The 24,386-nt window shown below is 38.1% G+C and overlaps 2 protein-coding genes across 6 annotated transcripts in view; one reads left to right on the plus strand and one right to left on the minus strand.

Moving 5' to 3' along the window:
- Positions 1-24,386, plus strand: part of LOC117966563 (uncharacterized) — a 90,658-nt gene that overhangs the window by 46,747 nt on the left and 19,525 nt on the right. For 2 of the 3 annotated variants that reach the window (XR_009320191.1, XM_059016892.1), the window contains exon 1: positions 23,287-23,587. The exons of the other annotated variant lie outside the window; for it this stretch is intronic. Coding sequence is in view for 1 of the 2 variants with exons in the window: in XM_059016892.1 (XP_058872875.1) it covers positions 23,317-23,587 (271 nt within the window). In the remaining variant the exon portion in view is untranslated. Of the gene's footprint in view, positions 1-23,286; positions 23,588-24,386 lie in introns of those variants that run through there. 3 annotated transcript variants of the gene reach the window in all.
- On the minus strand, positions 1,386-14,819 carry LOC117966565 (uncharacterized). 3 transcript variants are annotated; one of them, XM_034912898.2, is made up of 4 exons: positions 14,526-14,819; positions 9,138-9,196; positions 3,947-6,880; positions 1,386-3,653 (listed from the first exon to the last, which is right to left on the minus strand). In XM_034912898.2, exon 4 carries the CDS (start codon positions 3,435-3,437, stop codon positions 1,386-1,388), a length of 2,052 nt encoding a protein of 683 aa, XP_034768789.1. In that variant the 5' UTR covers positions 3,438-3,653; positions 3,947-6,880; positions 9,138-9,196; positions 14,526-14,819. The 3 variants fall into 3 exon arrangements, 2 of the variants coding, with proteins under 2 accessions (XP_034768789.1, XP_058872877.1); XR_009320192.1 differs by having other exon boundaries at positions 3,437-3,653; XM_059016894.1 differs by lacking the exon at positions 1,386-3,653 and having other exon boundaries at positions 3,661-6,880.

Genomic DNA, 24,386 nt, shown 5'->3' on the forward strand with positions numbered 1-24,386 from the left:
TCTGGAGGAAAGGCTCTCATGACCTCTGCCTTGTTAGAGGCGATCTTGTGCAGGCGTAAGTTGGAGAGGGCCAACATCTCTTGAGTGTTCTGAAGAAGAGTGATGGCTTCCTTCTCTGTGGGGAGGGATACGAGACCGTCGTCAACGTAAAAGTTCCTCTCGACGAAGTGCCTTGCCACTGCTCCATAATCCCTCTAGCCCTCTAAGGCGGCTCTCCTGAGGCCATACATGGCCACTGCTGGGGACGAGCTATTACCAAAAACGTGGACCCGCATCCTGTACTCCACAACTTCATCATCCAGGTCGTTGTTGCGGTACCAGAGGAATCGCAGGTAGTTCCGATGGTCTTCACGAACAACGAAGCAATGGAACATCTGCTGCACGTCTGCTGTCACAGCCACTGGTTCCTTTCTGAACCGCAGCAGTACCCCAAGCAGGCTGTTGTTCATGTTGGGACCAGTAAGCAGGACGTCATTCAGAGATACCCCATGGTGCTGGGCGCTGGAGTCGAATACCACTCTTATCTGTCCGGGTTTTTGTGGATGATACACTCCGAAGATCAGAAGATACCAGCACTCTTCTTCTGCTTGTAGGGGTAGAGCGATTTCAGCCTGCCCATTCTCAAAGATTTTGCACATGAACTCAATGAAGTGGTCCTTCATCTCTGGATGTTTCTTGAGCGTGCGTGTGAGTGAGGCGAGGCGATTGCTGGCCTGGTCGCGGTTGTTGGGAAGATGTTGCCGTGGGCTACGGAAAGGGAGCGGAGCAACCCAGCTGTTTGATGCATCCTGATGGAACTCTTTCTCCATCATCTTCAGGAAGGCGAGATCCTCCATTGAGGGAGCTGGTTTGTCATCATCCTTAGTGTAGCAGAAGACAGATTTGCCCATGAGGCTTGCCGCGTCGGCTGGCGTGCACCTCTGCTTCAGGGACATGGTGCTAGAACTTTGAGGCTGGTGGGTGTGGCTGAAGTTCTCCTTAACATGGAAGCTGCTGAGACAAGGACTCATGAAGCTGGGGCGTCCGTTCTCCAGAATGTTTGTCTTGAAGGCGTTAACTGGTGAAGGCTTGTGTGCCCCTCCGAGACAGACATCTCCCACTATCACCCAGCCGAGGGCTAGGCGCTGTGCGAAGGGAGCGTGCAGGGGCCCGTTGCGCTGCTCTAGCACCTTGTGCACCTGGATGATGTCTCTCCCTAGAAGTAGCAGGATCTCTGCCTGGGGGTTCAGAGGAGGTATCTTGGTGACTAAGAACTTGAGGTGAGGGTGGTACCTTGTAACATCTGGTGTAGGGATTTCGGCCCTATTGTCTGGGAGCTCGTTGCACTCGATGAGCGTGGGAAGAGGTAAACAGATCTTTTCATCAGCTGATTCCACAATGAAGCCTCATGCTCGCCGGCCTACAGTCTCTGAGATACCTGAGCACGTCTTGAATGTGTAGGGTGAGGCGTCATTGGCTACGTTGAATATCTTGAAGAAGGCTGACCTAGCCAAAGACTTGTTACTTTGGTCATCCAGAACGGCGTATGTTCTCATCTTCTTCTCAGGATGACCTTCTGGGTAAACGTTAGCACGACAGATCTTGGAGCAAGACTTCCCCGGGGGACTGTCTCCACAGACCTCAGTACAGGTGGACGTGGCAACTGGAGAGGAGGGAGACTTGTCTTCCTCCCCGCCATGCTGTGTGAAGGAGCTGATGCCATCTTTGTGAGACCAAGGGGCAGGACCGGCGTGAAGAGCTGCAATATGCTTGTCGCTTTCGCACTCAGAGCACTGGATGACAGCTTTACAGTTCTTCGCCTGGTGTGCTGTTGAGGAGACACACCTAAAGCATATGGAGTTCTCTCTAAGGAAGGTTTTTCTCTCCTCTAGGGGTTTCTCCCTAAAACCTCTACACTTTCGCAGGGGGTGCAGCTTTTTGTGGATAGGGCATTGTTTGTTAGGGTCATCCTTCTTAGATTCATCTTTCTGGATGGCATTGTCCACTTCTGTCTTGTGCACTGTGATAGGGGCTCTCGCCGTTCTCGTTGAGAATTTCTCTCCTTTAGGTGGTGCTGCGCTGGAAGTGGAAGTGATGAAGCTTGGGTCGTTCCTCATTTTTGCTTCTGCACGGATTAAACTGGAGAAGAACGAGAAGGGTGGGAAGCTGACACCATGCTCCTGTTTGTATCTGGTCCCCTGTGACATCCACTTCTCCTGCATGCTGAAGGGGAGCTTCTCCAGAATAGGCTTGATGCCCCTTGCAGTGTCCAGGTAGGACAGGCCGGGTAAGTAACCTTCAGCTTTGGCTGCCTCCAACTCGAGGAGAAGGTCACCCAGCTCTCTCAGACGCTGGGGGTCTTTATTGGAGATCTTCGGGAAGCATTCAGGCTTGTTGAAGGCTGTCTCCATAGCTTCAGCAGACCCATAGCACTCCTCTAGCCATTGCCAGACCACACTGAGGGCTGCAGCAGGATGATTGACATGGACGGACCTCATTCTTCTCACATGCTCAGCTGATTCTGGCCCAAGCCACTTGATTAGTAGGTCGAGTTCCTCAGTGGGCTTTAGGTCGAGGCCTTCTACGGCGTTGGAGAATGTTGACTTCCAAGCCCAGTAGTTCTCTGGCTTGTCGTTGAACTTGGTGAGTCCAGCTGTGAGGAGGTTGCGGCGTGCTAGGATCTTTGCCAGACCTGCAACATTGGCACGATCAGAATGGGTCCCACTGGACTCATGACGTTCTTCACCATGTGGCTGGCCGTCATCATCTGCGTAGCGCCTGGGAGACTGTGAGGTGTGGAGCCTGTAGGTGGGGTTAGGCACGTTCACCACATGCTCTCTGATAAGGTGAGTCGTTGGGTGTCTTGAGGTGGCTGGTGCTCCAGTATGAGTGGGGGCGCGAGAGAGAGAATGTAGTCGTGGTTGTGAGCTCTGGACCAGCTTGTTGTGGGAGGGGGAGGAGTCGTGTGGCTGGAGGTGATCAACTGGGGGAGGCGATTCAACCTTGATGTCTGGATGTGAGACTTCCTTGTATGCCGATGGCTGATGGTAGTTCACGTAGGCTTGCTGGTCTTGTATATACTTCTCAGTCCTCTCGAGAGAATGGAAGGATGAGCCTTGTTTGTTGCCGTCAACCCCAGACAGCTGTGCCATATCAGCTGCATCCACCGCTGTCTCAAAGACATTAGCCTCAGCTAAGGCGGCCTCCGCCTCTTTCTCCTGCTGAAGAGCCTCTAATGTGGCTTCCAGGCGGGTCTCCTCCACTTTAATCTGGGCCTTCTTCACTTTCACTTCTATTTCTCTCTGTGCATATGATGCTCTTGCTAGTGCTGCTTCAGCCTTGGCGCGAGCTTCTAATGCAGCCAAGTTTGCTGCAGATTTGCTGGAGCGTCTTGATGACTTAGATGAACGTGAGCACTCTGACCTGGTTGCAAGGCTCATATGTTCTGAAGCTGACATCTTGCATTGGACGTGTGAAGAGGAGTAGAGCAGACTGGATATCTTGTCCACCGGAGGTTGCAATCACCGTTGAGAGTGTCTTTTTACTATTCTGCCCTCACAAAAGAGTCCCCTTCTTAAGCTTAACAGATAGATAAACTCTGTCCAGTAACTGTAGTATTGAATGATGATTTATTGCCACCAGTTTGTAGGTACAGTATTATGAACTGAGTAAAACTGAAATAAAATAAAGAAAACAACCATAAGTATGAGTATGCTGAATACTAAGCTTAATTCTCACTAATAGCACAGCATGTATTTTTACGTATAGTATAATATTATCATAAACTCAGAAATATGCTGCCGTATGCAAAATAATTCCCCAAACATGGCAAGATCAATTACATAGAACAGATATCTCCAACCATGCAGATATCAAGAAAATACGTAAATCTATCACGTAAACGATCATCCATACAAAATATCATCATGAATTGAAAGGTAAGTATGTTGTTATTGATTTTACTTACAGACAATGCTTCTACAAAATAATTGCAAGAAGGATGGAGTTTGATGATATCTGCAGCTCCACAGAGCGACTTTCACCATTTTTCAATGCTAACAAGGATTCTTCTTTTACAGGATATAGGAATTTAAGCAAACAACAGACCTTATCAGTAAACAGCGCCATCTAGTGGCCAAATGGAATTGACTTAAAAAATGAACTCAAACCAACTACAGGGACCAGAACAACATCATTTATGTCATGTCCTTGACTGGTGAAGTGCTGTACTATTGGTTCATTCATTTTTTATTTCTAATTAATGAAAGGTGGTTCTGAATTCTTTTATATAAAAGTAGTTCCAGTCTCTCCAACATATTTGATTTCATCACATTTTTCACAGGCTATTCCATAAACAACATTGCTATTTTTACAGTAGGTATTAGTTTTTAGTGGATATGTGGTGTTCTTATGTTTAATTATATTTTTACTTTTGTCCATGTATTTACACACTTTACATCTACTGGTGCACATGTTTCGTAGAACCTATTCTGTCAATTATTCTTTTATGTTTACTGTGAACTAAAATATCACCTAAATTAGCTTCTCTTTTGAATGCTACAACTGGGGCCTTAAGAAACACTTTTTTTAATTTTTCTGAATTATGTAGAATCCGCAAGTGTTTCCAAACTATCTTAGAAATATTGGGCAAAAGTTTAGAGTAAGTCATTATTAATGGGACTCTTTTGACCTTTTTATCTCTATTTTTATAATCTCTTTTTAGTTTATCCACTTTTCTTAACTCCGTCTCTATAATAGTTTCTTTGTATCCTCTTTTTTTAAGATTTGTTTTTAATACATTTCTTTGTTTTACAGAGTCACTTTCTTTTGAGCATATTCTTCGTATTCTCATTCCTAGACCCTTTGGGATTGCCCTTTTAGTGTGTATCGGATGTGCAGAGGACATGTGTAAATACTGGTGCATGTCAGTAGGTCTACTGACTATCATTCGCAGAGGGTGATTTTCTTTGTGCATTTTAGGATTTCCTCTTGCTAGACCTGTTCTTGCATTATTTGGCTGCATGTATTTTTTTAATTCTTTTGATATAATTCCTTTATTGTATAGTCTCTCCGCAATTTCCTTAACCTCTTTTACCGATTTATTGATCTTATTGCTTTTAACTTCTTCATATGTATCTGTATTATTTAATTCACATTGTACAGATTTCATATAGTCATCTGTGTTCATGATCACTATTCCTGAGCCTTTATCTGCTGGTCTTATCATTATATCATCATCATTTAACAACTCAGTCATAGCTTGTTCTTCAATATTGGTTAAATTACGTTTACATCTTTTCTTTAGTCCTACCATTATTTCTTGTTTAACTACTTCAATATACATATCTAACCATTTATCTCTTCCATCCGGAGGAGTCCATGTGCTGGTACTATTAACCTTAATCCCATGCTCATAATTACCCTCTGAATCTGAGATATTTTCATTGAAAAAATATTCTGCTAATCTCATGTGTCTCTCCCACTCCTTTAATTCAGTGGCCAGTTTATCTTTATCGATGTATCTTTTAGTTGGTATAAACTTAAGTCCTTTACTCAGTACTGTTTTTTGGGATGTGGTTAAAGTTTTACTTGATAAATTGAGTACAATGTCTTCTGTCTTATCTTTTGTGTATTTGGTATCATGTCTATTTTTGGGTCTCCTATCTTTCTGTTTTGAATTCTCTGTCTTAGTCATGTTTAACTCTCTATTTTGCATTTTATCATTTACTTTAACCTGGTTTATTTTTACTGTTTTAGATTTATTTTGATTATCTTTCTTAATTATGCCACAGTATTCAGATTTTCTTCCGGTTTCATTGTCTTTAAATACAATAACTGAGAAATGGTTATTGTTGTACAAAAGATTAATTGGATCATTCTTATTTTTAATAGTTTGTATTGTGCCTTCGTATTTAAAACAGTCCTTATTCTTTAAGTCTATGTATACGTGTATGGGCCTATTTAGGAGATCTACAGCTGCCATAACTTCTGCCTCTGTAGCCCAAGAATCTATACTCCCATCACTTAATTTCATTTTTTCAATATGGGTCACTGAGTCGATGTTCATTTCATATTGTTTCATATTGCTTTCCATTAGTTCTATTACATTATGTCTAATTGTTCGATGGTCATTTTGTGAACCGTATAAAACTACAGCTAAACATCTAAAGAAACAGTTCCCGTCCTTCTCTTTTTGAACTATGTTGTAGTCGTCATAACTCTTATACTCGCATTGCTCAAGCATTCTATTCGAAAGTGTTTCAACAGTGTTTTCCTTATTCTCGGAATTGTTATGATTTGAAATTTTTATTTTTTCTAGACCTATTCTATTTTGTAATCCCGGTTGACCTATTAATTTGTGTAATTTCATTAACTTTTTGTTGTTCAAATGTTCTAGTGTTTTGTTCTCAAGGTTGTCTACTTTACGAAGTAACTGTCTCATTTCTGATGGAGGGAACATGCAATTCATGTCATTTATTACTATCTCTATTTCATTACTTATTTCTCTAATTCGTCTTGCCAATGTCAATTTAGCTTCCTGCATTACCTTAAACGAAGTCTCTTTTAATATCTGATTTACATTTAATCTTTCTGCTTCACTAGTCTTCATGTTTACGCTTAGTTTTATTTTAAAGCCAGTTGGAACTACTGCATTATCTATACAAGTATCTATAAAGTTTAGATGAGAACGACACTTAGCTCTCTGTGCCGTCTGTCTCTTAAGTTCATTGTCCATCTGCATCGCCCTCCTGGATTGGTGTAATACTCCTCCAGTCCACCTCTCACTTCCTCCATTCATTTCTCTCTGTGCCGTCAGTCTGTTAAATTCATCGTCCGTCTGCGTCGCCCTCCTGGATTGGTGCAATACTCCAGTCCGCCTCTCACTTCCTCCATTCATTTCCTTTGTAGGATGATATGTATAAAACACAATAATATATATTAGCTCAAAGAGCCAGCTGCCCAACGTTTCGATATGTTGTACATATCTTTCTCAAGGGAGCCTGTGTTTGAATCAAAACATTGGAGGTATTTATAGGTTTTTGACTGCATGACAACTACTTGTTATTGTTTACATTCAAATCCATGATTTATTCTTACATGATGTCACGGTGTTCTATATATTGTGACATCATTTTTACTTCCATCTTTAAATCTGTATTAATTCTAATTAACATTACTTTATATAAATTTATATTTTTATTATATCATGCAATACTGGCTCTGAGGATCAGTCTAGATTTGGCCTCCCCAGCGCATCAGCATGCACAACTTTTGAATGAATTTTGTTTATTTATTTAAATGTTATATATTTATTGAAGTTAATTAGTTCATTCTTTTCTGTTGAGTCCCGCTGGCATAATCATGTTCAGTCTATTTATCCATTTACTTTCTTTTATTCTTCTATATGTCGCATTGTCTAATTTTAGCTGTTCTAATACAACAAACTTTACATCATTTATGTCATGTCCTTGACTGGTGAATTGCTGTGCTATTGGTTCATTCATTTTTTATTTCTAATTAATGAAAGGTGGTTCTGAATTCTTTTATATAAAGTAGTTCCAGTCTCTCCAACATATTTGATTTCATCACATTTTCACAGGCTATTCCATAAACAACATTGCTATTTTTACAGTAGGTATTAGTTTTTAGTAGATATGTGGTGTTCTTATGTTTAATTATATTTTTACTTTTGTCTATGTATTTACACACTTTACATTTACTGGTGCACATGTTTCGTAGAACCTATTTTGTCAATTATTCTTTTATGTTTACTGTGAACTAAAATATCACCTAAATTAGCTTCTCTTTTGAATGCTACAACTGGGGCCTTAAGAAAAACTTTTTTTAATTTAATTTTTCTGAATTATGTAGAATCCGCAAGTGTTTCCAAACTATCTTAGAAATATTGGGCAAATGTTTAGAGTAAGTCATTATTAATGGGACTCTTTTGACCTTTTTCCTTTATGGTATAGTCTCTCCGCAATTTCCTTAACCTCTTTTACCAATTTATTGATCTTATTGCTTTTAACTTCTTCATATGTATCTGTATTATTTAATTCACATTCTACAGATTTCATATAGTCATCTGTGATCATTATCACTATTCCTGAGCCTTTATCTGCTGGTCTTATCATTATAGCATCATCATTTAACAACTCAGTCATAGCTTGTTCTTCAGTACTAGTTAAATTAAGTTTACATCTTTTCTTTAGTCCTACTATTATTTCTTGTTTAACTACTTCAATATACATATCTAACCATTTATCTCTTCCATCCGGAGGAGTCCATTTGCTTGTACTATTAACCTTAATCCCATGCTCATAATTACCCTCTGAATCTGACATATTTTCATTGAAAAAATATTCTGCTAATCTCATGCCAACAAACACAAATCACAGCACTCACTTTTCTTTTGACTGCTCGGAAACAGAGCACGCCTTCTGTCTCCTTCTCCCTAGCAAACTGACTGCTATCTTTTAATACCCTGCACCTGGCATTAATTTACAATAGTTACCAAGTGCGAGTGATAATTAATAATAAAACAATTAACAAATAATTAAACAATTAAACCAAAAGTGCATACGCACGTGTTTTATGCAGGGAGGATATTAAACCCCTCCCTGCTGTGATTATATATATATATATATATATATATATATATATATATATATATATATATAGTTATGTGTGTGTGTGTGTAATGTCATTGCCTTCTGCCAGAAATAGAAAGCCAATAGAGGGCCGGGAAGGCTGAGAAAAGTCACTTAAATATCAATGCTCTGAACTTTCCGCTTGTATATGCAATGAAGGCAGGTGTTTGATGTTAGTATTTTATAAAAAGGTTATTTATTTTATTTTATTTTTATTTTTGTTTTATATCTTTGAAATGGCCAGAGGTTAAAACAATGTAGCAGTGATAAGGTTCATTTTAACTGGGCAGTACCTGCAAAATTGACTGAGAGAATAATAGAATACAGCTGTGTACCAAATATTAAGAAGGTAACTTAAGACAGTTTTATAAAATGAATGCCACAAAAGTTAATTGACCGCAGTATGGCAGCAAAACATGGGTTTTGCATGACAATGCTTTTAGTGATGCTGCCTCTGAAGGTGTTCCAGAACCTCCTGCAGTGCTTACAAGAAACACGTTGCTTTACCTTTACTGTACCGATGTTGTCCGCACACGGCGATTTTGTCCTTTTTTTGGGTGGTGGCGCTGTGGAGGAATTGAAGAATTTTTTAAAAAATAACACAAAAAAGGTTGAATGCAAAAAAAAACTACTGCAATTGTAAATAAACTCATGAAGGCAGGGTAAAGCGTAGGGGGACCTGTAGCGGCTGTGAACAACAGAAAAGAAACAGCGATTCAACTACACACTGACACATACTTCAACTATACACTGACACACACTTCAACTATACACTGACACACACTTCAACTATACACTGACACACACTTCAACTACACACTGACACACACTGACACATACTTCAACTACACACAGACACACACTTCAGCTACACACGGACACACTTCAGCTAGACACTAACACACTTCAGCTACACACTGACAACACTTCAACTACACACTGACACATACTTCAACTACACACAGACACGCACTTCAGCTACACACTGACATACTTCAGCTACACACTGACACGCACTTCAGCTACACACTGACACGCACTTCAGCTACACACTGACACACTTCAGCTAGACACTAACACACTTCAGCTACACACTGACACACACTGACACATACTTCAACTACACACAGACACGCACTTCAGCTACACAGTGACACACTTCAGCTAGACACTAACACACTTCAGCTACACACTGACACGCACTTCAGCTACACACTGACACACTTCAGCTAGACACTAACACACTTCAGCTGCACACTGACACACACTGACACATACTTCAACTACACACAGACACGCACTTCAGCTACACACTGACATACTTCAGCTACACACTGACACGCACTTCAGCTACACACTGACACGCACTTCAGCTACACACTGACACACTTCAGCTACACACTAACACACTTCAGCTACACACTGACACACACTGACACATACTTCAACTACACACAGACACGCACTTCAGCTACACACTGACACACTTCAGCTAGACACTAACACACTTCAGCTACACACTGACACACACTGACACATACTTCAACTACACACAGACACGCACTTCAGCTACACACTGACATACTTCAGCTACACACTGACACGCACTTCAGCTACACACTGACACGCACTTCAGCTACACACTGACACACTTCAGCTAGACACTAACACACTTCAGCTACACACTGACACACACTGACACATACTTCAACTACACACAGACACGCACTTCAGCTACACACTGACACACTTCAGCTAGACACTAACACACTTCAGCTAGACATTGACACACACTTCAGCTAGACACTGACACACACTTCAGCTAGACACTGACACACTTCAACTACACACTGACACACTTCAACTACACACTGACACACTTCAGCAACACTCTGACACACTTCAGCTACACACTGACACACACACACATTTCAGCTACACACAAACACACTTCAACTACACACACACACTTCAGCTACACACAGATTAGGGTTGCAAAGGGGTGGAAACTCTGTGCATCTTGGACATTTTGAACAGGTCTGGAATTTTGGGAATTTTCAATTTTAGGTTATAATAAACTGTATTAAAGATATCGACTAAATTATGAACGCAACAATTGAGCAATAATCTGTTTTAGATTTTTACAACGGTTTTCATCTAGTGTCTCTTTAACTGTATTTATTACGTTATTCTGTAGTCGCATGTTTTTTAATTTATATGGAAAATGTCTAGGCTTTAAGTGTTTATATATTTCAATTTTTAAAAGATACACGTTCATCCTCTGTTACACCAGTGTGAAATCTACCATTTAAACAGCTGATGCCATGAAAATTGAGACTTTTTAATTACTATGCCTGTGAAATGTAGACAAATAGACCGTGAATCTGGTAGGGCCTAGACGACTGATCTGTTGTAAGTAACGGTCATTGTATACATCACTTTATGAAAGTGGAGATGTGTTCAGTTTTGTAATAATGTTATATTAGAAAAAATATATATTTAACATTATATTTTCAATATTAACCCTATACACTCGTGCTATATTGTATTGGGCCCAGTTGACTGTTCTAAAATTAAAAGGGCAAAAGATGTTATGGTATATTACTGACCAGTACTTGCAGCATAGTAACCTATAGTTTTTTATGCTAGACATATCCAGTATCTTTTAAATAACTTACAGGATGCACAATATGTCAAGCAAAATTGAGTTGTGACTGTGTTCTAAAATGAAGATAATAAAAGTGTTCTAATCATTTGAACCCAGTGTTTAAAAATGTTTAGAGCATGTTTTTACTTTCTTCTGAAACAATTGAGTTACCCCGAATACCCTGATCCAAGATTACTTATCTGTTCAATATTACACAATGAAAAGTTCCCCAATATTTAAGAAAATTCCTAATGTTCCCACAAAATTCCCAAAATGCATCACTCTCAAAATTCCTTCAATTACACACAGATAGAGACTTCAGCTACACACCAACACACACTTCAGCAACACACAGATATTATTATTCGTTGTAGTAGTTGCTTAGTTGCTTTCTTTTTTAGAGCTTACCTACGCTTTACCATACCTTGCAATGCTTTACCATGTTTTCACTACGATTTATTACACTTTACTATGCTTTCACAATGTTTTATTACACTTTGCTATGCTTTCACAATGTTTTATTACACTTTGCTATGCTTTCACAATGTTTTATTACACTTTGCTATGCTTTCACAATGTTTTATTACACTGCTGTGCTTTCACAATGTTTTATTACACTTTGCTGTGCTTTCACAATGTTTCATTACACTTTGCTATGCTTTCACAATGTTTTATTACACTTTGCTATGCTTTCACAATGTTTTATTACACTTTGCTATGCTTTCACAGTGTTTTATTACACTTTGCTATGCTTTCACAATGTTTTATTACACTTTGACGTGCTTTTACTACGGGGAACTCTTATAAGGGTCTGTTTACCAAGTATATGTTGAGAAAATAAATAACTATTGAATTCGTAATTATTCTTCTTGTAACAGGGTCAAGAATGCCCTGTTCAAATTTATTTTACACTTGTATGTTATTATTTTTATAAAGTTATTTTATGATTTGATTAGTGCACGTTTTGTGTTGTGTGACACAGTGATAACTGATTTGTATCACGTTGTGTTGGCTTCTCCACCCGCTTCCCTGTGTTTGCCCTGTTGAGCACCTAGTAATTGAATTATTGATCAATTTACACACCTGAATATAAATAGCACATGTTTTCACAAACGGGATGGCCATCCTGGGGTTTGTGTGTCTGGTCAGGAGTGGGAACCGACCATAAATGGAGCATCCCGACAATAAGTATTGGGCTGATGGTATGCTGGTGTGGAATAATGAGTGACCGGCCCGAGTGCCTTTAGCCTATTATGTAGTCGATTGGAGTTTAAGAAGTGCACATAATAGACTATATATTGTGATGCTGGTTTCTCTCTCACTCTCCCTGTGTGTGTTCCCTCCCCTGCATGGACATTTTTATTGTGATAGTTTTATCGTGTCTTTGAATGTGTATCTCCACTTTATTGCTGGGTAGCAGCGTTGTTGTATTTGCACTTTAATCCATGACCTCATTAAGGTGAACCTTGTTTAACTGCTTGAAATCTCGCTACCTATTAATAAGTGAAAGGAATTGTCTAATTATATCAGTACCGTTTTTAACCATGTGTTGCTATTGGAAGTTTACAATAAACAAATGTCTGTTAAAAGGGATTTGTGATTTTCTTGGTGACCTTGTTCCTATATTTTTAGAACTGTCATTTCAATAAAAAAGAACCTAAAGGATTTTCTGTAATTTGTTCGGTGCCTTACCGCACTGAACTGGCGTAGTCAGGCTATATTATTACTTTTACAATGAACACTTGCTACATCCTGTGATATTTTGTAATTAAAGGCAGGTTTGTGGTGCCTTTGTACGCTTCGGTGACCTTGCAGGTGTTGCATTATGAAAACCAAATTACAAAGGTTTCCATTGAAAAATAAATAATTAAACATGAACTAAATGAGAATCCCTAAATGGGTCGACCAGTTATGTAATGGTACAAGCACTCTCCTAGCTTAGGAACCCCGTAACAATGACCTAGCTATGACTAGGCAAGTCGCAGGCAAATAGTCCCTTCCGTAGAAAATGCATTACAACAAGGGCAAAAGCAGTCGGTTCTAATTTTCCGCACAGCGAGGGATACCGAATCTATTTTAATTGTATTTAATTCATAGAAAAATGTATAAACTGCTGGTACAGCAGTGGTTAATTTGTGCCTGGGCTTGCCGGGGCTCAGCCCCCGCATCCTCCGGACTTGACGAGGCATAGCCCCGGCACACCTCTTCAGCTAAGGAAGTTACAAATGTTATAAAATGTTTTGCTCACAAATGCGTTTTCTTAAAATCCATTCTGCAAGTTCTTGCGTGCGCTAAACGGAGACAGTCCACTGCCAGGGACATTGAATCACTTTACCATTTCAGCTACGCGCCATAAAGACGACACTGGCTGCGAAAGGAGGACTGCGACTCTATTGTCGTTTCTTTTTTAAAATACACATATAAGCTTACTTGATTTGAAAAACGTCTTAAACGATGCAAGCAAATACCTACGCTACCGGGTTTGATTGTGCGAGTAGTATACAACGAGCTTCAATATGAAAGCTGAACATTCATTTCAATATTGATTTTCTATATTTTTTGTCCTGCGGTTGCCTTTTAATGTATTTTTCTGCACGCGCTACTACTTTGTATATGACGTATAATACTTGATTGTAAACATCTAACACTAGTAGGTACAATACTCTTTCAAATAAACGTGTCATGATTTTGAATGTGCGCTTCTAAGAATGGTATTACTGATTATCATTGCTGCTTGCGACCCGGCAACTCTTTCTTTACAAATTAAGCCCTGTGATAAAGGTACATCATGGAATCTACATTCTGTAAACGCTTAAAAACAGTTTTATTAGGGTCTGTTAACAAAATCAAAATTATACATCGTTTAATTGTTTAATTCAAATCTCAATATCGCAAGCCTTTTTGAAAACTTAAAAAAAATACTTATAAATAAATAATAAGCAAGCATTTGATTTCAAGCAGAGCTGTTTATCTCTCGTTTTATAACTTAAAGGATGTTGTACATTTTGATGTACGAGTTGATAAATATTTGAAAATAAGTCCCAAAGAGTTGTGTTCGTTTCTCTCTCTCTCTCTCTCTCTCTCTCTCTCTCTCTCTCTCTCTCTCTCTCTCTCTCTCTCTCTCTCTCTCTCTCTCTCTCTCTCTCTCTCTCAATTCTGCAAACATTCTTGCGTCCAAAATACTGTAGTATTTGGCTGGCGTAAACATTATTATTAATAATACCTTGTAATAACAATAATAATCTCACCGGCTTTAACCTTTTCTTTCAACTGTTCAGCCAGTTGTGCCTGGTTAATGGCATTTAAAACGGCGATCGTGTTCGCAGCGGCGTGCGTTTCGGTGAAGGTGCTCATTATCAAACAAGCTACCTCCACGCTGTTCGCATGCTGAAGCGTCCCCTTGGCGATTTTGCGCTCCTGGAACGACGTGTCGCCCAGCTTGTCCTTGAACCGATTTAGTCCATTGTCATCCAGGTCGTCTAGGGTATCTATAATGTGATCCTTCGTCTTCTTCTCCATCCTGTTCAGCTGCGTCTGGTTGTATAAAGAGAGAGGCAGGACGCATGAAATGAGACGGGGAGGGGGAAGGAGGGAGAGGTAAGAGGGAGGGAGAGATGGGCAGAGGGGAAGGATGTGAGGCAAGAAAGAATGAATAGATTGAGAGGAAGGGAAAGGTGTGAAAGAGAGGTAGGTGGGTGGGAGGGAGAAAGAAAAACATTTTACAACAGTACATGCATGCTCCCTTTCCTCTTTTATTATCTCAACACTGAGCAATGCAGCAGAGCGGAACGCCGGAATAGCTCGTTGCTTGCTAAATGTTAACCAAATGTCGATTGAAAATGTAATTGCATATCACGTCCATTTATATTACGTTTTGTTACCCTTGAAAATATGTAATAATTTCACATTGTTTACATTTCCTTATTGAAAATACAGTTACAGCCCGATTTTCAGAAGGAGTACAGGAAAAAAAACGGGTCGTACAACATCTTTGCGACACCATGAAGATGTCGAACTGTATTTTCAAAAGTCTTATACATCAAGCAGTGGCAATTCAGGGGTGTGCGCTTTTTGAAAATGCACTCGCATTACAGCTTGTTAAGCCATTAAAGTCCGTAATTAGTTCTATTTTGGAAATAACGATTTATTTACAAAAGGAGCAAAATACGAATGTGGCTAAAAATATAATAAAAAACGACTGTGCCTCAAAATATACTCGCTAAATAAGACATGACCCCTCTCATGACCAAAAGGGTTGAATGTAACTTGTGTTTATTATTATTATTATTATTATTATTATTATTATTATTATTATTAAAGACCAGAGAATTAGAACAGACCTAGTGGCTATTTCGTTCGTAACCAACAACAGGTCTGTATTTTAGGAATAAATAGTTAACAAAAAGTTGTATTTAAAATTGATCATTTTATACAAATGTTTCTAATGTTTAAAGTTAAATACCCTCTTCTTGTACTTTACAGTGCGTTCTGCGAAATATTTATTTTTGATGCAGCTGGTGCCTTAGCGATAAATAAATCGTACAGCTCTCTGTAGTGTGTACAATAATTTAGCTAAATAAACCAGTCGTCAATTCTTAAAAATAAATAAATAAATAAATAAAAAACACCCCAGCCTACTATAATAACTCATGACAGTATTTCTGAGAAGCCTGCAACAACGCAAAAGATTTTTAAAAAGTCTTTAAACTATACGCCTACTGTCATTTGTTTTGCGAGCGCGTTACTCATTTTGAAAATTGAAGCGTATATAGTGAGCAAACAAAGTCGTAGTCCTAGTGAAAATGCGCTGGACCTATATATTCCTCTAAATGAGCCCCTTCTGAAAAGTGACTTCAATGTTAATGGAAAGTAACAAGGATATATTGAACGTAAATTGAATATGCAATTGCATATCTATTAAATATTAATCGAACATTAATTTAATAAAACATAAATATCTGTTGCATATCTATTTCCTATTAATTTATGCCAGGCGATATAAAGCGTTACCGAGTTCACTAAGCGTTTTTTTGTTTGTTTTTTAAAAGTGGTGCAATTAAAGTTTTGCAAACATAGAATTTGTAAAAAGTACACGTTCACTTACCTTCTCCAAACTCGCGTCAGGAGTGGACTAACAAACTTTGGATGCGTTCACGGAGATCATTCTGCGCAGATTATTATATATATATATATATATATATATATATATATATATATATATATATATATATATATATATATATATATATATAATAAAACTAGAAAAAAATGTGTACATTTTTCATATATATATAACCATCTGACGATGCTCAGCTTTCATTAACAATTTTTTTTTTTTTTAAAAAAGCATATTTCCTGGACTGTATATATGTTTATTTTCTGAAGAATGTTAGTTTTATTTATAAAATGTTCAAGTTTTCATATAAAGCTTAATTCTAGTTCTCAATCAACACATTTTTTTTTTTTTTTGTAACTGGGAAATGGAGTGAAAATAACATTGGCCACTGTACAGTACATACTTAGAAGTGGGGATTAGCGCCATCTACAGTTCATAAGAATCATTAGATATAATTTATTTTTGCAGTTTAATCAAATATACTTTGTATGTACAGTTTATTAAATTGTTCTGTGCATATTTCGTGAAAAATGATACTTTACCCACAAAACTGCTGTGAATTTTGTACAAAAAATCTGCAATTTTCTCAGGGCCTTACTCATGACCCCATGGTTAACATTTGCACCTGCTCCTCCAATCCGCGGCTGCCACATCGTTTCCCTTCCGGGTCGATGGTTTAATGTACCGGAGCTCCGCCCCCTTTCTAGATGACCGACTTCCTTTTAACCCAGGGAATGAATTGTCAGGCTATCCAGTCCAGGGTACTCTGTTCCCTTTACTTTGAGCTATTGATGTAAAACTTAGACTGCTGAGTTTTCATTGTGCATCGGTACAGTTTTAATAAACTCTGAGGTGAACTGTCTCAGCCTTCAGCAAACAGAGCTGCTCTGATCATTCAAAACAATACAGAACAAACAAGGCCACATTAAACAAAATGCACAACAGAAACCCTCCATTTGCATTCCTAAACAAGCATGTGCAGGCTAGCCAAGGCACTTTAAATGCAAGGGAGAGCAATGGAAAATCCCCAACAAAACAAACCTGATACATTCTTCCTGAAAAACATGTGACTTCTTGTAATCAGATTCATCACGAACACGTGACCGTGTTTAAATGTACAGTGAACTAAACATGCATTTGTTCAAATGTATTTTAATTAGTTTTATTTTTTTAAATAATCATTTTTACAGAGTATGCTGCCAAGGTTAAAGGATGACTGGAGTATAGAGCATTTAAATATGTTCTGTTGAATGTTTACCAGTAATCAAAACACACAACACTTATACACGTTTAACAATCTAATGATCAACAATGCAAACTAACCACTTACTGAGTTTAAAACACCTTTATGTCCCTCCTAACATGTCTCCACTGAGTTTATGCGTGTTAGAGAATAAAAAAATAAGTTTGTGTAATATGACATAATAATTGAACCTGGATAACATGAATTGCTTTTTCTGTACATAACAGAACTGACTGCTTTTCTTGTTTTGTCTTTATTGTTAGTCTTCAAGAAATGAAGTGTATACCTGATACACTCCCTGCTATCGAATTCAATCTTTCCACACCTTGTCCTCTGCAGGTGTTCATAAACACTGACACAGTATGCAAAACAAACTGTTTATATCAGATGCAGAAACGAAACTGGAAGCACATACATTTATTGCCAGTCAAAACCGGTTTTGATCTAAACACGATCCTGCTTTATTAATGGGGCAGTCTGAAACAGAGTATATTTTAGTCCTCATCATTGTGCCTATTTTAATTATACACAATTAACCCCGAGTTTATAAAAAGTCTAAATGGTCTCAGGTTAACAGTCACCACTTCAGATTTAACACCAGTGCAGAACAAGAGGGCATCAGCGGAAGCTGAGTAAAAGCAGGTTTAGAACAGAAGGTAGGAAGCACTTTTAAACAGTTATAAATGCATGAAACAGTCAACCAGGTGAAGTATTTAAAATACTGAGAGCATCCAAAACACAATTAGATTGTCTGCAGTTAGATCGGATCCTCTTAGTAGGGGTGTGCTAGGAAGGGACGAGACTTGATGGGCTGAACAGCCTCTCCTTGTCCCGGAACTTTTCTTGGGAAAACTTTTCTTGGGATCCCAACGTGTACACTCTTAGAAAAGGAGGCTCGGGCCTCAATATATACTGATGCACAAAAGAAACGCAACACTCAAGTCTAATGGATTTAATCAAATATTTTAAACAGAGATACCAAAGAAAATCACAGAAAATGTGAACAAAATACAGATCAAAAAGTCATGATACGTTTTCAGTATGAAACGTAACACACTGTCAAAATGAAAACATTACAAAGTTAGTATCAGGTATGACCTCCCTGAGCATTAACACAATCCTGGCAACGTTGACGCATAGACCTGATCAGCCTCTGGATAGACTGCTGTGGGATGTTCCGCCGCTCCTCCTGTGCAGCTGCAGCCAGCTGGTGAAGGTTGGCTGGTCACGGTTGTCTCCTGTGTATGGCGCTGGCGATTTGGTCCCACAGATGTTCTATTGGACTCAGGTCAGGAGAAAAAGCTGGCCACGGCAAGACCTCAACATTGTTTTCTTGAAGTCATGCAATTATAATCCTAGCACTGTGTGGTCTTGCATTGTCCTACTGGAAAATCAACAGTTCCGGATTGGCTTGCAGGAACAGAAAAACTATTACCTCAAGGACTTTGTCAATGTATCTCAGGGCAGTAAGGTTTCCCTCAATCTGCACCAAAGGCGTTCTTGTGTTAAAGGAGATTCCTCCCCACATCATGACACTTCCACCACCCCACCGGTTGTCTTGAATAACGTAACAGTCAGCATAATGGTCCTGGGCCGGTGTGGTGACCCTCTGCCTTCCAGGACGTGGCCTGTCCCTCACAGAGCCGGTTTCCTGGTTTCTCTGGACTAGTCTGCTGATTGTTGAAGCAGAACATCTCATTCTCCGGGCAACTTCTATCACAGACAGGCCGCCTTCAATCATGCCGATAGCAACCAGACGATCTCCATTACTCAAGTGGGACATGGTCATATCTTTCACTGCTCTTGCGTTAATTAAAATTATATCTTTTCGAATGGCTATTAATACAGATTCTTAATCAGCTCATTTAGGCAATTTTAACTCAACTCAAATACCAAACACTACATGGCAGTTTTATGAAATCACATGACATGAGCTCAGTATTTTGTTATCTCAAGGAACAATACTACTCAAACAATCAACAAACCTATCTGCTCACTATTTAAAATGCAAATAACATTATGTATGTGCTGTGGCAAAGTGGGTTGCAGAACATCCCACAGCAGTCTATCCAGAGGCTGATCAGGTCTATGCGTCAACGTTGCCAGGATTGTGTTAATGCTCAGGGAGGTCATACCTGATACTAACTTTGTAATGTTTTCATTTTGACAGTGTGTTACGTTTCATACTGATAACGTATCATGACTTTTTGATCTGTATTTTGTTCACATTTTCTGTGATTTTCTTTGGTATCTCTGTTTAAAATATTTGATTAAATCCATTAGACTTGAGTGTTGCGTTTCTTTTGTGCATCAGTATATATTGAGGCCCGAGCCTCCTTTTCTAAGAGTGTACACGTTGGGATCCCAAGAAAAGTTTTCCCAAGAAAAGTTCCGGGACAAGGAGAGGCTGTTCAGCCCATCAAGTCTCGTCCCTTCCTAGCACACCCTTACTAAGAGGATCCGATCTAACTGCAGACAATAAAGATAAAACAAGAAAAGCAGTCAGTTCTGTTATGGACAGAAAAAGCAATTCATGTTATCCAGGTTCAATTATTATGTCATATTACACAAACTTCTTTTTTTATTCTCTAACATGCATAAACTCAGTGGAGACATGTTAGGAGGGACATAAAGGTGTTTTAAACTCAGTAAGTGGTTAGTTTGCATTGTTGATCATTAGATTGTTAAATGTGTATAAATGTTGTGTGTTTTGATTACTGGCAAACATTCAACAGAATATATTTAAATGCTCTATACTCAGTCATCCTTTAACCTTGGCAGCATACTCTGTAAGAATGATTATTTAAAAACATAAAACTAATTAAAATAAATTTGAACAAATTCATGTTTAGTTCACTGTACATTTAAACACGGTCACGTGTTCGTGATGAATCTGATTACAAGAAGTCACATGTTTTTCAGGAAGAATGTATCAGGTTTGTTTTGTTGGGGATTTTCCATTGCTCTCCCTTGCATTTAAAGTGCCTTGGCTAGCCTGCACATGCTTGTTTAGGAATGCAAATGGAGGGTTTCTGTTGTGCATTTTGTTTAATGTGGCCTTGTTTGTTCTGTATTGTTTTGAATGATCAGAGCAGCTCGGTTTGCTGAAGGCTGAGACAGTTCACCTCAGAGTTTATTAAAACTATACTGATGCACAATGAAAACTCAACAGTCTAAGTTTTACATCAATAGCTCTAAGTAAAGGGAACAGAGTACCCTGGACTGGATAGCCTGACAATTCATTCCCTGGGTTAAAAGGAAGTCGGTCATCTAGAAAGGGGGCGGAGCTCTGGTACATTAAACCATCGACCCGGAAGGGAAACGATGTGGCAGCCGCGGATTGGAGGAGCAGGTGCAAATGTTAACCATGGGGTCATGAGTAAGGCCCTGAGAAAATTGCAGATTTTTTGTACAAAATTCACAGCAGTTTTGTGGGTAAAGTATCATTTTTCACGAAATATGCACAGAACAATTTAATAAACTGTACATACAAAGTATATTTGATTAAACTGCAAAAATAAATTATATCTAATGATTCTTATGAACTGTAGATGGCGCTAATCCCCACTTCTAAGTATGTACTGCACAGTGGCCAATGTTATTTTCACTCCATTTCCCAGTTACAAAAAAAAAAAAAATGTGTTGAGAACTAGAATTAAGCTTTATATGAAAACTTGAACATTTTATAAATAAAACATTCTTCAGAAAATAAACATATATACAGTCCAGGAAATATGCTTTTTTTAAAAAAAATATATTTGTTAATGAAAGCTGAGCATCGTCAGATGGTTTTATATATATATATATATATATATATATATATATATATATATATATATATATATATATATATGAAAAATGTACACATTTTTTTCTAGTTTTATTATATATATATATATATATATATATATATATATATATATATATATATATATATATATATATATATATATATATATATATATAAATAAAACTAGAAAAAAATGTGTACATTTTTCATATATATATATATATATAAAATCTGCGCAGAATGATCTCCGTGAACGCATCCAAAGTTTGTTAGTCCACTCCTGACGCGAGTTTGGAGAAGGTAAGTAAACGTGTACTTTTTACAAATACTATGTTTGCAAAACTTTAATTGCACCACTTTAAAAAACAAACAAAAAACCGCTTAGTTAACTCGGTAACGCTTTATATCGCGTGGCATAAATTAATAGGAAATAGATATGCAACAGATATTTATGTTTTATTAAATTAATGTTCGATTAATATTTACTAGATATGCAAATGCATATTCAATTTACGTTCAATATATCCTTGTTACTTTCCATTAACATTGAAGTCACTTTTCAGAAGGGGCTTATTTAGAGGAATATATAGGTCCAGCGCATTTTCACTAGGACTACAACTTTGTTTGCTCACTATATACGCTTCAATTTTCAAAATGAGTAACGCGCTCGCAAAACAAATGACAGTAGGCGTATAGTTTAAAGACTTTTTAAAAATCTTTTGCGTTGTTGCAGGCTTCTCAGAAATACTGTCATGAGTTATTATAGTAGGCTGGGGTGTTTTTTATTTATTTATTTATTTATTTTTAAGAATTGACGACTGGTTTAGTTAGCTAAATTATTGTACACACTACAGAGAGCTGTACGATTTATTTATCGCTAAGGCACCAGCTGCATCAAAAATAAATATTTCGCAGAACGCACTGTAAAGTACAAGAAGAGGGTATTTAACTTTAAACATTAGAAACATTTGTATAAAATGATCAATTTTAAATACAACTTTTTGTTAACTATTTATTCCTAAAATACAGACCTGTTGTTGGTTACGAACGAAATAGCCACTAGGTCTGTTCTAATTCTCTGGTCTTTAATAATAATAATAATAATAATAATAATAATAATAATAATAATAATAATAATAAACACAAGTTACATTCAACCCTTTTGGTCATGAGAGGGGTCATGTCTTATTTAGCGAGTATATTTTGAGGCACAGTCGTTTTTTATTATATTTTTAGGCACATTCGTATTTTGCTCCTTTTGTAAATAAGTCGTTATTTCCAAAATAGAACTAATTACGGACTTTAATGGCTTAACAAGCTGTAATGCGAGTGCATTTTCAAAAAGCGCACACCCCTGAATTGCCACTGCTTGATGTATAGGACTTTTGAAAATACAGTTCGACATCTTCATGGTGTCGCAAAGATGTTGTACAACCCGTTTTTTTTTCCTGTACTCCTTCTGAAAATCGGGCTGTAACTGTATTTTCAATAAGGAAATGTAAACAATGTGAAATTATTACATATTTTCAAGGGTAACAAAACGTAATATAAATGGACGTGATATGCAATTACATTTTCAATCGACATTTGGTTAACATTTAGCAAGCAACGAGCTATTCCGGCGTTCCGCTCTGCTGCATTGCTCAGTGTTGAGATAATAAAAGAGGAAAGGGAGCATGCATGTACTGTTGTAAAATGTTTTTCTTTCTCCCTCCCACCCACCTCTCTTTCACACCTTTCCCTTCCTCTCAATCTATTCATTCTTTCTTGCCTCACATCCTTCCCCTCTGCCCATCTCTCCCTCCCTCTTACCTCTCCCTCCTTCCCCCTCCCCGTCTCATTTCATGCGTCCTGCCTCTCTCTTTATACAACCAGACGCAGCTGAACAGGATGGAGAAGAAGACGAAGGATCACATTATAGATACCCTAGACGACCTGGATGACAATGGACTAAATCGGTTCAAGGACAAGCTGGGCGACACGTCGTTCCAGGGGCGCAGAATCGCCAAGGGGAAGCTTGAGCATGCGAAGAGCGTGGAGGTAGCTTGTTTGATAATGAGCACCTTCACCGAAACGCACGCCGCTGCGAACACGATCGCCGTTTTAAATGCCATTAACCAGGCACAACTGGCTGAACAGTTGAAAGAAAAGGTTAAAGCCGGTGAGATTATTATTGTTATTACAAGGTATTATTAATAATAATGTTTACGACAGCCAAATACTACAGTATTTTGGACGCAAGAATGTTTGCAGAATTGAGAGAGAGGGAGAGAGAGAGAGAGAGAGAGAGAGAGAGAGAGAGAGAGAGAGAGAGAGAGAGAGAGAGAGAGAGAGAGAGAGAGAGAGAGACGAACACAACTCTTTGGGACTTATTTTCAAATATTTATCAACTCGTACATCAAAATGTACAACATCCTTTAAGTTATAAAACGAGAGATAAACAGCTCTGCTTGAAATCAAATGCTTGCTTATTATTTATTTATAAGTATTTTTTTAAGTTTTCAAAAAGGCTTGCGATATTGAGATTTGAATTAAACAATTAAACGATGTATAATTTTGATTTTGTTAACAGACCCTAATAAAACTGTTTTTAAGCGTTTACAGAATGTAGATTCCATGATGTACCTTTATCACAGGGCTGAATTTGTAAAGAAAGAGTTGCCGGGCCGCAAGCAGCAATGATAATCAGTAATACCATTCTTAGAAGCGCACATTCAAAATCATGACACGTTTATTTGAAAGAGTATTGTACCTACTAGTGTTAGATGTTTACAATCGAGTATTATACGTCATATACAAAGTAGTAGCGCGTGCAGAAAAATACATTAAAAGGCAACCGCAGGACAAAAAATATAGAAAATCAATATTGAAATGAATGTTCAGCTTTCATATTGAAGCTCGTTGTATACTACTCGCACAATCAAACCCGGTAGCGTAGGTATTTGCTTGCATCGTTTAAG

Source organism: Acipenser ruthenus, chromosome 54 (assembly GCF_902713425.1).
Source record: "Acipenser ruthenus chromosome 54, fAciRut3.2 maternal haplotype, whole genome shotgun sequence".
NCBI lineage: Eukaryota > Metazoa > Chordata > Actinopteri > Acipenseriformes > Acipenseridae > Acipenser > Acipenser ruthenus.